Here is a 15097-nt window from a genome sequence, read left to right on the forward strand (position 1 = left end):
TTTGTCCAGTCTCCATTGTTCCGCTGAGCCTCTGGCGGGATGGACACGGTCATCCCAGACATATAATAAAACCTTCCTGCAGTATAATCTTTATATATATTAAAAAAAAAAAAAAAAAAAAAAAAAAAAGCCGAAACCGGTTTGGCTCAGTGAATAGAGCATCGGCCTGCAGACTGAAAGGTCCCAGGTTCGATTCCAGTCAAGGGCATGTACATGTACCTTGGTTGTGGGCACATCCCCAGGGGGAGATGTGCAAGAGGCAGCTGATCGATGATTCTCTCTCATTGATGTTTCTAACTCTCTATTTCTATAACTCTCCCTTCCTCTCTACTAAAAAAAAACAAACAAAAAACCCAAGAGCGATACATCAACTGTCAACAGAAGGTATGGGGGCTTATTTTTCTTCTTTTTGTCTATTTTCGATATTTCCTACCACTTTTTTTTTTTTAACGTTTCTTTATTGATTTCAGAGAGAAAGGGAGAAGGAGAGAGAGAGAAACATCAGTATTGAGAGAGAATAACTGGTTGGCCGCCTCCTGCATGCCCCCTACTGGGGATCGAGCCCGCTATCCAGGCATGTGCCCTTGGCTGGAATCGAACCAGGGACCCTTCAATCCGCAGGCCGACACTATCTACTGAGCTAAGCCGGTTAGGGCTCCTACCACATTTTTTTTTTTTTTTAAATGAAGCCAAAAGCTAAGCTCAGCAGGGATTCCATGGCCAAACTCTCTCTCATTAAGTCCTAAGGACGACCTCCTGAGAGCTGAGGCTGGTCCATGACCACAGAGTCCCATGGACCAGGATGCGGAGGCCACACGCTTGAAGGGGATGCTCTGAAGGCCTCTGAGCATCCACCCCTGCTCGGCACCCAGAGGGGTCTGTGCACAGAGAAAGGAAGGGGGAGGAGGAAGACCAGAGCAAGAAAACAGGAAGTTCCACTTGGCAGCCTCCGGCGGTGGGCCCCACCCCTTCACCCTCAGGAAGGTCGCCCTGGTGCACAGACAGACAGCCACCAGGCACAGGCCCAGACGGCCCCCGCCAGCGGAGATGAGATGTGACATCCGCCCCCGCCTCGGCCTTGGAGCATCCTTCCAGCTCCTCAGCTGCAGGCCAGCAAGGTCCCCTGGGGCTGAGGGGCAGGGGTCACTTGGAGACCTCTCCGCCCTTCTTCCTGCCCCACCTGCAGAGAGGCAGGACTGGAAGGGGAGGGAGGGTGTGCAGGCTCCTGGCGTTCATCTTGAGCTCGGCCAGCGGACAGTGAGTCAGTCCCAGGCCCCCGGGGGCCGGCTGTTATGTGATTAGACCTGATGACTCAGCGCCTTGTCCACGGGACTCAGTGATGGTCATCATCATTTATGCTCACAAGGGCTCAGAGGAAGGAGCAGCAGGCAGGGACCAGTGTCAGGGATCTTCTCCTTCCCCGTCCACATGCCTGGCCATCGGGGGCCGAACTGTGGCACAGGCACACCCCGCATCTCAGCGGCAGCCATCCCAGGGAGACACACACTGAAAGCAGAACCAGCTTCCCTGCGGCCCCAGCAAGCGCCTGACCGCAGCTGCCCTCTGCTGCCCCTTTCCTGGTCTTGGTGCCTCAGCTGCCTGTTGGCTCTCAGGACAAAGAACCAGTATTTCAAGAGAGGCGAATGGCTAATTGCTCCTACACCGGGAGAAGGAGAGGGACGGAGTCTTAGCCTGCTGCCCACAGGCAGTCATTAGGAGAGGGCAGAGCAGGGGCCTGATGTTCTGGAGACATCCTCTCCTCCGCCTGAGCTGGGACGTGGGCCTGGGCACCATGTCTGGGGGCAAAGCGGTGCCCACAGGGCCATCCAAGCATCAGCACCCACCCTCTGAGAAGAGCACCCAGAGCCGGATGCAGGCAGTCTGTGGGGAGGGGGGGTGAGAAGAGCTGACTCCAAATGCAGCCGATGACAAAGCCATGCTGTTCCCCATCACACCGAACTCGCACCTCTAACTTGCAGGGGACACGGAAGTCAGAAGGCGCACCCAGCAGCAGCTGGCATGGTGGGCAGAGGCCGGGAGAGGACCCCGGGGCTATCTTACCTGCCGGGCCACCCTCCGCGCCTCCCAGTAGGGCTTGGAGTCTTCCACGGCTTTGCCGATCTTCTTCAGCAGCTCGTCCAGTTTCACCGTGGCTTCCACCAGCACAGAGCGGAACTTCTGCCGAGCATCCTGCAGCCAGGGGAGATGCAGGAAGCACAGCTCAGGCTTAAGAAGGAATCTGGGAAAATCTGCCTGACCTCACCACAAACACCAAGGATGGGCCTCACTCAACCTACAGGCACCCAAAACCTTCACAGGACAGTGTCTACAGCAGCACCATCTGAAAGGACTTTCTGTGTTGTCGGAAGTGTTCTCGCATCGGCACTGTCTGGTGCGGCAGCCAACGGCCACACGTGAACACTGAGCACTTGAAATTGGCTGGTGAGCCCTGGCTGCGTAGCTCGGTTGGTTAGTGTCATCCTGATACACCAAGGTTGTGGGTTCGATCCCCAACAGGACACATACAATAACCAACCAATGAATGCATAAATAAGTAGAACAGTTCAATGTCTCTAAGTAATAAAAAAATAAATTTAAAAAGAAAAATTTTATATTTAAAAATAATAATTGGCTGGTGAGACTGAGGAAATACATTTTATTTAATCTTAATTAAATATAATTTATTTATTTATTTATTTATTTATTTATTTATTTTAGAGAGAGGAAAGGAAAGGAGGAAAAAGAGAGAGAGAAAAACATCAATCAGTTGAACCCGTAACCAGGGCATGTGCCCTGACCCCAGGAATCAAACTAGTGACCTGCTGGTGCATGGGATAATGCCCAGCCAACCGAGAGAGCCACACCGGCCAGAGCTATATTTAAATTTTTAAAATACATGTGGCTAATGACTACTATATTAGACAGCACAGGCTAGATGAAAAAGCTCTGTCTAAATCCTCAAGGGAAGATGTCCAGTCGGCCGCCCCAGCAGCTTAGCCCATAATGATGGCACCATTTCCTGCCCTTCCATGGAGTCCTCAATCATATGCTGTGGTCAAGATGAAACACTAAGAGCAAACTGCCCACACGGCAGATCCTGTGCTGGGCCTTGGGCTTGGTCCCTGCCTTCAGGCCACTTCCAACCTGGTGGGTAAGTCAGGCATTTACAGCCCAGTCCAGAAGTCGGTGCCAGGATGGAGGTGGTATGGGTACCATGGAAACCAGCAGTGGAGACCCTCACTAGTCCAGTAAGACAGAACCCTCCCCGGAGTGGGGATATCTGCACAGACGCCTAAAGCATGAATGGGCACGGGGGAGGGGAGAGGAAATGCCGAGTCCCAGGCAGGCAGCAGAGCCCTCAGCCAGAGGGGAGAGAAAGAAAGGGAAGGAAGCTGAAGTCTGGAATGTGGAGAATGGCAAGAGATAGTGGCTGCCTCCGGGATGGGTGGCCACCCTATCAGGGTGGTGAGGCCTGGGGCAGGAACCAGGTGGAGGGGGCAATGTTGAGAGTATGACAATGACATCTGTAATTCTCACAACAATAAAGATTTAAAAAATAAAGATAAGAGCCGGGCCTTGATAAGAGTTTGGGAGAAACAGGCAGGTGGGCCACGCCAGGCCTAACCACAGGGTAAAAGTTGAGAAACAAGACCCGTGGACATCGCCGGAGGGCAAATTTTTTTAAAAAAAGAAATTTAGTCCTGTGTCTGGGTCACACTGGAGGTCAGGTCAGTATCTCACAGACCCCAGATCCCTCTCTTCCTTTTCCCTTAGGCATTTGCCTGATGCGGCCACACCTTGGGTGTGGGGGGGAGGGGGGCGTATGTGTGTGTAGGTGGGTGGTATGTGAGGGTGTGGGGGGGGTATGTATGTGTGTGGGTGTGGGTGGGTATGTGAGGGTGTGGAGGATGTGTGTGTGTGAGTGTGTGTACCCGTGTACCCTTGCACACACGTGCCTTTGAGAAAGGGGAAATGGGCACTCGGAGAAGAAGGAACAACACATGATCACCAGCCCTGGGGCTGCCCCAAGACCGAGCAGCCTCGTGGCTGGTAAAACACACGCGGTTCCATTGGCCACAAAGCATCTGCCTCGCAAGTTACTACCGGAAAGGGATTTCTAAACAGCAAATGGTAGGGGCGTGGTGGGCCAATGGGATGGCCCCTGGGGGCAAGGGAGACTCCAGTCACTTCTCATCCCATCCCCCCATCGTGCTGTGCCAGACACTGACATCGGCCTGGGTCCCTGCCATCATTATGATTTTTCTCTACCTCCCCCCTGGCTGGCCAGGCCCTCAGTCAGGTGATCTGCCAACACTGGGCCCCCATCCCCACCTGACAACCACTGGCTAGAAGGGGAGCCGAAGATGCCCCTCAGAGAGAGACGGCCCTTTCCGTCCCCACCCCCCGTGCCTGAGTCACACCGGCCTACTTCTCTCTCTCAGGTTCCCTGACAACTCCTGGAAGCTTCTGATTTGCCAAGAGCTGTTCTGGTCACTAATGAATATAACCCACCAACTCCGTCCTCCTATGACAGAGGGCTGCCAGGCACAGATGGACCTTCACTAAGTGGCAGACACCATCATCAAGGCTGGATTCCACCAATCTGTGTGATCGCTAACACCCTTATCAGGTAGGTGCTGCTGCTGTCATTCACATTTCACAAAGAGGGAAACTGAGGCACAGAGCGAATAGCTAACTTGCCTAAAAGAGACATAGCTGGCAATGGTTTTATACTCAATTTATCCATGATTTATACTCAAGCAATGAATAAACAAGTACAATTGGGTGAGATGAGTACCGAGACCTTGGTATGCGCACTGGGCAACTGACCCCCAACTGGGAAGGCCACTAAAGGAAGTGTCATCTAAGTCAGGCCTTGAAGAAGGGCCTTTCACCAGGTAGAAGAGGAGGGGTGCTAGTGACTGAGGGACTAGCACGAGCAAAGGATGGCAGGGGGGATGTCCCTGGAGGCTGCTGCGAGGAAGGGCCTGTGTGCCATATTAGGCATCGGAACTTGATGCCATGCACAGTGGGAGACAGTGGTGTTTTATAGCGAGTATCCACTCACTTTCCATGTGCCCTGTGTGAGAAAGGACTGAAGAATGCCTTCTACCACAAGTAGAAGGAATCGTACTTTACTAGATGGCTGCCTTGTCCACAGCACTTACAGAGCTGCAGCAATGCCGGCATCAGATACTGATTACACAGTAAGTCTGCTGAGAGGAAAGGGGACGACGGGAAAAGTGGGTATGTGGTGGGGGACAGAGGGTGGAAAGAGTCTGAAATCTCACCTTCCATAGTGGGATGGCGGCAGGTAATAAAATGGAAAACTCAACAAGTAGCCACACGAAGTCTACTATTTAGAATCCCAGAGGTAAATAACTACATGAACAGCTAACATGTGTTAGACTCATCTATTAAACTGCCTCTAAGGGAGAAAAAAATGGAGGTAGGGTAGGAGACTAGAATACTAGTGGGGTGACCAGCCAGTGTGGTTCAGTGGTTGAGCACTGACCTATGAACCAGGAGGTCACAGTTTGATTCCCGATCAGGGCACATGCCCAGTTGCAGGCTCAGTCCCCAATATAGGGGGCATACAGGAGGCAGCTGATCAATGATTCTCATCACTGATGTTTCTCTCTTCCTCTAAAATTAAAAAAATATATATATATTTAAAAAATAAAGAATACTAATGGGGGTTTTGTTTGTCTGTCTCTTTTTATTGCGGCAAAACACCACATGGATTTGTAAGCAGATCTGGGTTTTACTAAAGAGTGAACCAGGCTCCTCAGGGGACTCTGGTGGGCGGTTCAGGGTCCACCAGCCTGGTTAAGTGTGTTACCTCCAAAGGGATTGAACCCGAGAGACTTGCTTTGATATCAGCATCTCCCTCTGTCAACAGGCTGTGTTGCCAGGGCCGATGATGTATGACTGGCTGACGTCCAACCACAAACAAGCCTATTCATCCGAGATGTGTGAAAAGCCAAACACAAAGCCAGCCTTCTCCCTGACGAGCTAGAGCGGACCCGGTTTTTCCACTGCTCCACAGAGGATCGGAGCGACTCCGGTGACAATTCTCCACAAACACTGGGTTTGGGGACCCACAGCCAAAACCTTTCCTGCCTGTCTAACCAAACTGCCCTGATTTCCTGGGCCTCCCCTGGTCCAGGAGTAGGCTGGGACCCCGGCCTGGCCAGGTGGTTGTGGATACTCCCAGCCTCAGGGATAGCTGAGGGAGGAACATCAGAACCAATGACCCGTCAGTACCAAGAAGACTTCCCTCTGGGACTTTCCGGAAACGGTGAGAAAGAGGAATTTCTCCCCTGAGAAGGCTTAGTGATTGGAATGAACGCCTGCAGCAGATGGCAACCATCTTGGCACCATGAGGGGAGAGCCTGACAAAGGGGGAAGGGATGGAGGGGGGATGGAGGGAGTGGGAGGTGAGGGGAGTCTCAATGACATCTGAGCTTCTGGACCTAATAATGCTTCCCAGTTTAACCACTTTCCCTGGAGCCAAACTAGCACACACACCCCCAACTGTCACCACTGCTTCATGTTATGTTGAAGCGGATTGGAACTAGCTTTCTGTCACTTGCGATCAAATCAAGTCATTAAAAAAAGGATTGAAAAACAGGCCCTAAGGACGTCCAATTTATATAGACAGGAGGGGAGGGACAATCTACAGCCCGTACTTAAATACAGATAGCTGATGGAGGGCACTGCCCCCGACAATAGACAATAGGGCATGTGTGCAAGGAGCAGAGCCTGGGAATGTGATTCGGCCGAAGACATATAAAACTTTTCTTTAAATCCATCCGAATGCCAGCTGGCCGCACCTGAAGCCAGCTCGTCTCCCCTGAACCTGTGCTTTCTGCCGTATTTCCTAGAAATTTCTGAGAAAAGGTGATTGTGGTCCTTTGTCTCCTACCATTGCTGACAAGTGTGTCTCCCACGATCACAGTGGAGGCTGCTTGCGGGGATGTCCAGGGAGGAGAGAGAGAGCCGTTCTCTCTCTAGGAGGTCGGGAGAACGGGCAGACTGCCCCCATGTAGGAAAACAAGCCACTGACTCTCCTTTTTAGCTCAGCCCTAGAAGGAGCTCTAAAGGGGCCCCCTCTGCTCGGACGAGGCCTCAGATCTTCCAATCTGAAGACGGTGCCATCCATTAGGTGACGCAGGCTGAGGCTAATTGATTCAAGCGAAGGACTGCTGACGGCGGCTGAGTCCCCAGTGTGAATGTGCTGACGGTGGCTGAGTCCCCAGTGTGAATGTGTCAGTGTGTCACAAGCACAGGCCTGCATCAGATAAGAGCTCCGGGTACACCAAGCCAGCGGGCACCAGCAAGCCTTGCAAACAAGGACCGGGTGTCAGAGTGCTGGTTCCTGGCCAGCCCGCTCACCTCAGCCTCCATCAGCTCACCTGCGAGCTGAAAACGATGGCCTTCCCACTTCTCAGAAATGCCCCCCAGGACCCAGGGAGATTAAGACCCAGGGATGTCAGTTTTTAAAAATAGCTGGCCTACAAAGTACAGATGACACCACGCTTCAGAAGGTCCTCACTAATGCCGTTCAGAGGGGAAAGCCAGATTTCACAGGCGTTATCTGCACCTCACGAGGGGAAAGCCAGATTTCACAGGCGTTATCTGCACCTCACAGCAACCTGCAGGACCGGCCCAGCCAGAATGACCCTTCTTCCCGTAGATGGGTAGACAGGAAGAGGACAGGAGCCCTGGGGGCCCAGTGCTGCTTGGCCTGAAGTCACATGCAAATGTCACACTCCGACAGAAGCGCAGACCTACTGTAGTCTTTTAGTCCAATGTGCCTTCCACTTCTCCGGTGGTTCTCCAAGTGTGGTCCGGGGGACCCTGGCGTGCGGGCCCTCCCTGAGACCTTTGCTGGGAGTCCGTTTTCATAACCAAGCTAGACGTATCTGCCTTTTCCACCTTCGTTCTCGAATCCTGAGTGCTCAGTGGGGTTTTCCAGAGACTCCTTGACATGGGGCATCGCAAGGAGGTGGGACGCAGAAGCTGACAAGAACATCCAGCTCTTCTGCTGGGCCAGACGTGAGAAGGCTTGCAAAAAATCGCCGACAATTACATTCTTGTCGTGAATTTTTTTTTTTTATGTGAGGAAATAGTTATTTTTTATAAAATATTATTATTTATGTTAACATGTAAATGGGTGTGTGATTTTTGTGGGTTTTTAAATGTGTTTCTATTGATTTTAGAGGAGGAGGATTGGGGAGGGGAAGAGAGAGAGACTTGGAAGTGAGAAAGAAGCATCACTACAACCTGGGTTCATGCCCTGATCGGGAATCGAACCGGAACCGGTAACCTCTCAATGTTCAGCCAACGGAGCAGCACCGGCCAGGGCAGTTTATAAAATTATTTTAGATTATTTATTTATTTTTGTTAATCCTCACTCGAGGATATCTTCTCCATTGATTTTTAGGGGGGAAGGAGGGAGACTGGTTTATGGTTTTTTTTAATAAATTAATACAAGTTTTTGAAATGTCTTACTTTTAATTTTTAACATGGCAAATGCAGGTGAGGTGCTGTTCACAAAACAAAAGCTCTCTGAGGTACTCAGTGATTACAAGAGTGTATTAGGGGGCCTGAGGCAGGAAGGCAGGATCTTGCTGCCCCCTTTGGCCTGCCCTGCAGGCACCCTTCTCATCCAGAAACACCTTCGTGTTTTCACTAACAGTGAAGCCACTGTTCCTTCTCAGACTGTTCTTTAAAGCCTCCGCTGGTGCTACCCTGTCTTCACAGCGCCTTCTGCACTTCCTGGCGCTCGCCTCGCTAATCTCCTCTTTAAGACAGGGGTGGCCGGTCCGGCTCAGAACCGTCCGCCCGAGAAGGGAATCTGCTCCAACGTGATAAGCTGAACAATAAACCCACGGGCAGCAACCAGCACTGCTTTCACATGAGGAGGGCACTTTCGTTCGCACATCCCTTCAATAAAATGCTCGCTTTCAAAACCTATTTCCCTTTCCTGGTTTTCCATTTACAGCTATAAATTCTCCTTTTTGAACTGAAGTAAGAGTGTGAATCAATTTAAGGAAAAATAGGGAATAAATAGTACATTCAGAAAACTAGGATTAGGCAAAAATGATGACAGCAGCCAGAGAATGACCAGTGAAGAACCATAAAGCTCGTTAGAGGAACATCCTAGAATCCTATATAATAAAAAGTTAATATGCAAATAGACCGAACAGCAGAACAACCAGTCGCTATGGTGTGCACTGACCACAAGGGGAGCGCCACTCAGCCAGAAACTGGGCTGACATAGCGGTGGCGGGAGCCACTCCCACCTCCGCAGCAGTACTGAGGATGTTCGACCCCTGAGGGGTCCTGGACTGCGAAAGGGTGCAGGCCAGGCTGAGAAATCCCTCTACCCCTCACTCTACCCCCCCACCGCGCCCCCCACACTGCCCAGTGCACAAATGTCATGCACCGGGCCTCTAGTTACACAATAAAAGGTGCCACTGGAAACGTTTTGACTTACCAACTGGTTCTGAGATACCTGAAATGTTCTTAAGTTTACTAAAATCATGTTTTCTTTTCATCCTTCCAACCTATTCTTTTTTTTTTTTTTCCTTATTTTTTCAGAGAAAAGGGGAGAGAGAGATAGAAACATCAATGACGATAGAGAATCATTGATGGGCTGCCTTCTGCATAAGCCCCCTGGGGATCGAGCCCACAACCAAGGCATGTGCCCTTGACCAGAATTGAACCTGGGACCTTTCAGTCCGCAGGCCGACACTCTATCCACTGAGCCAAACTGGCTAGGGCTCCAACTTATTCTTTCTAAGCATCGTAGTAGCTACTAAAACACACAAAGGCCCTCTTTGAACAGTGCTGGGTGAACAGGGAGTAAGACTCTCCAGCTGATAGAACCACAGGAATGGGACTGTCCTGCCCCCGTGTTGTCCAATACAGAGGCCTCCCGCCACATGTGGTTCCATGAAAACGGGAACTGTGGCTAGTGCAAATACCACATGTTTTATTAAACTTAAAAACAGTTAATGAAATTTAAATAGCCACATGGGGCTAATGGTTGCATATTGGACAGCACAGGCCTGGCTCCTGGACCCAGGGTCTCGCTTGGCTGCCCCCCTGAGCTCACACAAGGCTCCCGGGGTCCTCCAGCTGCCTCCTCTCCTTGCCTCTGCCAGCTTTCCGCCCACAGCCCCAGCTCAGGAGCGGCCTTCCTGGCCCCGTGAGAGGGGAGCCAGGACGGTGCAATTCCACTTTCAGGAATTTTGCAGCAGAAGAAGGATCAGAAAGAATGCACCAAGGGTACAGCCAACGCCAAGGGAGCCAAACCTGAGAGGCACAGAGCCAGGAGGCAGCAGAGGCGGGGGAGCTGGAGGACAGAGCACCACCAGGAGCTGCAGCCCACCCCGCCAGGTGCCACCACTCTCCGATCCCTGCGCGGGCCCCGTTCCACATCAGCGATGTCCATCCATCCAAAGACCCTCGTTAAAACAGCTCCGAAGGATTAGAACCTTCATGGAAAATAAATAAGGGGAAGAACAGACCAGGCCCTTCAAACTGGGCGGTGTCAGAAGCATTGCTGGAGACCAGGTGCCCAAGCCCAAGGTCCTTCCCCTTCTGACTCCCTTTCTCCCACCTCCAGCCCCAGTCCTGCAGCAGAGGCCCCGGGGGTGTTCGCCGAAGCCACCACTTCCTCCTGTGGGACCGTCCACACGTCAGGCGGAGCCCTGCAGCCACGTTTCTGGGAACAGACTCTCTCAGGGAACAGAACTGAGGAGCCCAGAGGAGGAGGGAGGGACGTGGCAGAGAGCGAGAAGAGAGCAACTGAGAGAACAGCGGGAGGCAGCGGAGGAGGGGAGATTATCGGGGTTCCTGACTCTGATCCAGAAACCAGATAGTGGTGCAACCTTATCGATCAAACCAGGGCACTTTCGAGACGGAGAAGGGCCCTATTAGTAATCACACCAGGCCCTAACCAGTTTGGCTCAGTGGATAGAGCACTGGCCTGCGGACTGAAGGGTTCCAGGCTTGGTCCCAGGTTTGATTCCAGTCAAGGGCACATGCCCGGGTTGTGGGCTCAGTCCAATGTGCAGGAGGCAGCCAACCAATGATTCCCTCTCATCACTGATGTTTCTATCTCCCTCTTTCTCTCCCTTCCTCTCTGAAATCAATAAAAATATATTTTTAAAAATGATAATAATTACGCCGAGCCAAAACCAGTTTGGCTCAGTGGCTAAAGCGTTGGCCTGCGGACTGAAGGGTCCCAGGTTCGATTCCAGTCAAGGGCATGTACCTGGGTTCCAGGCACATCCCCAGTAGGGGGTGTGCAAGAGGCAGCTAATGGATGATTCTCTCTCATCGATGTTTCTAACTCTCTGTCCCTCTCCTCTCCTCTCTGTAAAAAATTAATAAAATATATTAAAAAATAATAATAATTACATCGGGACAACAGGCTTAAACCAAGACTGTTGAGGCAACTGGGACACGCTGGAGACGAGGCACCCCAGCCCCTCCCTATGCTTAAGGCCCAATGATGCTTCTCTCCCTTGGGTTCCATGGCAGGCTCCTTTAATCTTTCAGAAAACGCTCCTTTTACGTAAGTGGTGGTGGGACCAAGGTTTGGGGGCCCTAGCCCCAGCTGTAGACCCAGGGCACCACCCTGTCCATCTTGCTTGTGGCCCAACAAGGGGTTCCTTCCACCAGGAGGGAAAGAGGCAGTCAAGAGCATTTCCTGTTGTAAGTTTCCCTTTTCTGAGGTTAACCAAGGTCCTGGGGCTCCTTTTCAGGCCCGTGTGGAACCGAGTTCCCACTGGGCAGAAGGCCGCTCTGGTTTCAAACTCTGACTTGACTGTAAAATATCCCCAGATAAGCATGTGAGTACCCAGGCCCATCCCCCCAACACCACAGCCCGCCCAGCAGTCCAGCCAGGCTGGGCTGCACAGCTCCCTTTGAAGTGATGGCCAATGTCAAGATTCCTTGGCCAAGGGCAGATGCTGCCAGCTGGAGGCAAAGTCAAGGCAACTAGCAGATCTGGGAATGGGGGAAAAACTTTAAAAAAAAAATTTTTTTTTTAATTTAAAATAATTTCAGACTTGGGGGAAAAATGAGGGTGAGATGAAGACATGGTGCTCCTTTAATATAAAAAAAATAAATAAATAAAATACTTCGGTGCACATTTCCTAAAGATAAGGACATTCTCTTCCAGGGCCTGGCACAAGAACTAAAACCAGAACATCATGTTCATTCAAGGCTATCAATCCGAGCTATGGCTTTATTCAAGTTACCAACTGTCCCATTCATGTCTCTCTTAATAAAGGGGGGAATTGTTTAGGGGGCCCAGGATCCAACCCGGGACCGACCTTGCATGTAGCTGTCATCTCTCTCTCTCTCTCGTCTCCTTGGCTCTGGAATGGTTCTTCCGTCTTTGTCTTTCAAGGCCTTGATATTTTTTTTTTAATAATATGAGCCAGTTATTTTATAGAATGTCTGTCAATTTGGAAAAGACTCATTTTCAATGCAACCTTTTTGTTGCTGTTACATAGGAATGAGCCACCACAGTGGAATTCAATATCTAGAGACAAAGGTCCAAAGCACCACAAAGGGGGAAAAAACACCCACAAACCCTTGAAACCTTCAGGCCAAGGGTCAATCCTAAGAGGCCCTCGAGGAGGGGGTAAAGTTACCTAACCTTACACACACACACACACACACACACACACACACACACACACTTCGGCTAGAAAGACTGACAGGATCCAATGCTTTTCCATTCATGGCCGCATACTTTTTTAAACCCACGGGATTCTTTGTATGAGAGGAAATAGAACTGCTGATCCAGGGCTTTCTACTGAGTTCAACCACCAGGAAATGGTTTCCATGTTTTTTACACCAGGAAGCCTAGCATATTTCCTCAACTTCAAGACGCACTTTTCCCCAACAATTCTGAAACGTCAGATTTTGGATGGATTATACAAATGATGGGTACATGTACCAGGATAATGTTTCAACCACCACCCGAGCTGTTACACAATACCAGGTCCATTTCATAACAGACATGAGCTTTGGAATCAGGGCACCATGAGGAGGTCAGGACTCAGCCTTGGAAAGCTCCAGAGACGATTTAGCTGGAAGCACGCATCCACTCACCCACCACATTCTGGGCCAGCTGGCTGTCTGGCTCCTGCTGGCTTTTGGATAACCTTCCTCCTGACTGCAGCTAATCGGGGGAGAGAAAGGAGGACACAGGATGTGAAAGAATCAAAGTCAAAACCCTTTGCTGTAACTTTAGAAACATGAAAGGAACGGTCAGGAGAAACAGCTAAAAACGTTAACAGTAGTTGCTTCCTAGCGTACAACTGGGGGTGGGAAGAAATTAGGCAGAGGACTTTCATTTTTGTCATTAAAACTTCTCTGGGGCTTTAAAAAGAAGGAAAAAAAATGTGCAAGCATTGCTTCACTAAAAATAAAATCTTAACTGCAGCATAGATTGACCTTTTGCATTTTCCCTATTATCAGGACTGAGGGTGACTCATAATTCATTTGGCATGCGGCTAAATCAAAATCTCAGTCGTACGATCTCAGAGCTGGAAAAGGCTTTGCCCCCGCTGAGCTCAGATGCTCCTCCCACTTCACAGAGTATGTCACTGAAACCTCAGGAGGTAAACTTCTCACAAGGATGTATACCTGGTGAGTATCAGGGCAGGGATCGAAAACCTGGTCCCCTAAGTCCTGGACCAGCATTCTTTCATCTCACAGCCTCAGCAGGACCTCAGAATGTGCATTCCCAAACCACCTATGGGCATGGGCTCCAGCCTCAAATCCTGGATTCAAATCCTGCCTCCCCGCCCACTGGCCATGTGACCTGGGAGAACTGACTCCATCTTTCAGTGCCTCCATTTCTCATCAGTGTCCTCAAGAGCTGTCATGAGCACTGGGAGCAATGCTTAGCATATAATAAGCTTTCAATAAACAAGGACTTTGATGTAGGAGCCATCTACACTAATAAAAGAGCAAAATGCAAATTGACCATACCTTCGTGATACCAATCAGGAGTGGGTATGCAAATTAACCCAACAAATATGGTGTGTTGATTTGCATACACAAGTGCTGAGCAGCTGGGGGAGGTGCAGGACACAGGCATTCCACACCACCCCGGCCTGCCGCTTGGGGCCTCTGGGCAGTGTGAGAAGGCAGAAAGGCAGCTCTAGGCCAGAGTGAAGGCGATGCCAGCAGCCAGGAGAAGGAAGGCCCATCCTTGCACAAATCTTCATGCATTGGGCCTCTAGCTATTCAATAAAAAGCAAAGAGCAGAAAGAAAAGGACCACCATTTGTTGAACATTCTATGCCAGGTACCATGCTAGGCACTTTTCAAACATCACCATATTTAATCCTTAACAGCCCTGCAAGACAGGTATTGCCCTCTTCGTTTTAGAGAGAAGGAAATTAACAACCCAGAAAAGCTCAGCACCTTGCCATGAGTGCATGGCTGGTGAAAAAGAAGAGGAGAATTCAGATCCAGCTCTCCTGGACTCAAAGCCCATGCTTCCTACCACTACATCCTTTGGAGTTTAAGTCTCTATCGGCTCCAAAATAAGTTTTCCTACTTTTTTTTTTTTTTTTAGCTCCACATTTCATAGAGTTAAAGCGTGGTTTGCTTTAACAAGTTCCAACCTGGGAAGTAGGTGCAATTTCTAGCAAATGCATGCAATACCAAGATTCTATTTCCCCAGTGCAGATGCTAACACAACCATGCTAAGAGCTGCCTAAAGAGCTCAAGATCCTTCCCCTGAATTTATAAAGGGTCTGCCTAGCTACTGTACCTTTGGCTCTAGGTTCCACTAATTTTTCCTAAAAGGCAATCAAAGCCATGGCATCATTTTCCTCTCAGACAAAATGTTAAAAGAAGTGGGCAAAGCAGCAAAGAATTCCCTATCACACGACCCTCAGCTCTGCTAGGCACTGGCTCCCTCTTGCTTTTTTGTTGTTGTTGCTGGTTTATTTGTAGGTCACTGGGATCACTAACCAAAGTCCTTGCTTTGCTGGCTGGTTAACCATTAAAGCAGACAGAAGGCATTGTGAAACGTGGTTGTTTATTAAGTG

The 15097-nt window shown here is 50.2% G+C and overlaps 1 protein-coding gene across 2 annotated transcripts in view; it reads right to left on the reverse strand.

Annotated features, from left to right (window-relative positions):
• The window catches only part of SH3BP5 (SH3 domain binding protein 5), a 56640-nt gene that overhangs the window by 27960 nt on the left and 13583 nt on the right, over positions 1-15097 (reverse strand). The window contains exon 3 of one of the 2 annotated variants that reach the window (XM_036431526.2): positions 2062-2190. The exons of the other annotated variant lie outside the window; for it this stretch is intronic. Coding sequence (XP_036287419.1) covers positions 2062-2190 — 129 coding nt within the window. The remainder of the gene's footprint in view (positions 1-2061; positions 2191-15097) is intronic. 2 annotated transcript variants of the gene reach the window in all.

Source organism: Pipistrellus kuhlii, unplaced genomic scaffold (assembly GCF_014108245.1).
Source record: "Pipistrellus kuhlii isolate mPipKuh1 unplaced genomic scaffold, mPipKuh1.p scaffold_m20_p_11, whole genome shotgun sequence".
Lineage (NCBI taxonomy): Eukaryota > Metazoa > Chordata > Mammalia > Chiroptera > Vespertilionidae > Pipistrellus > Pipistrellus kuhlii.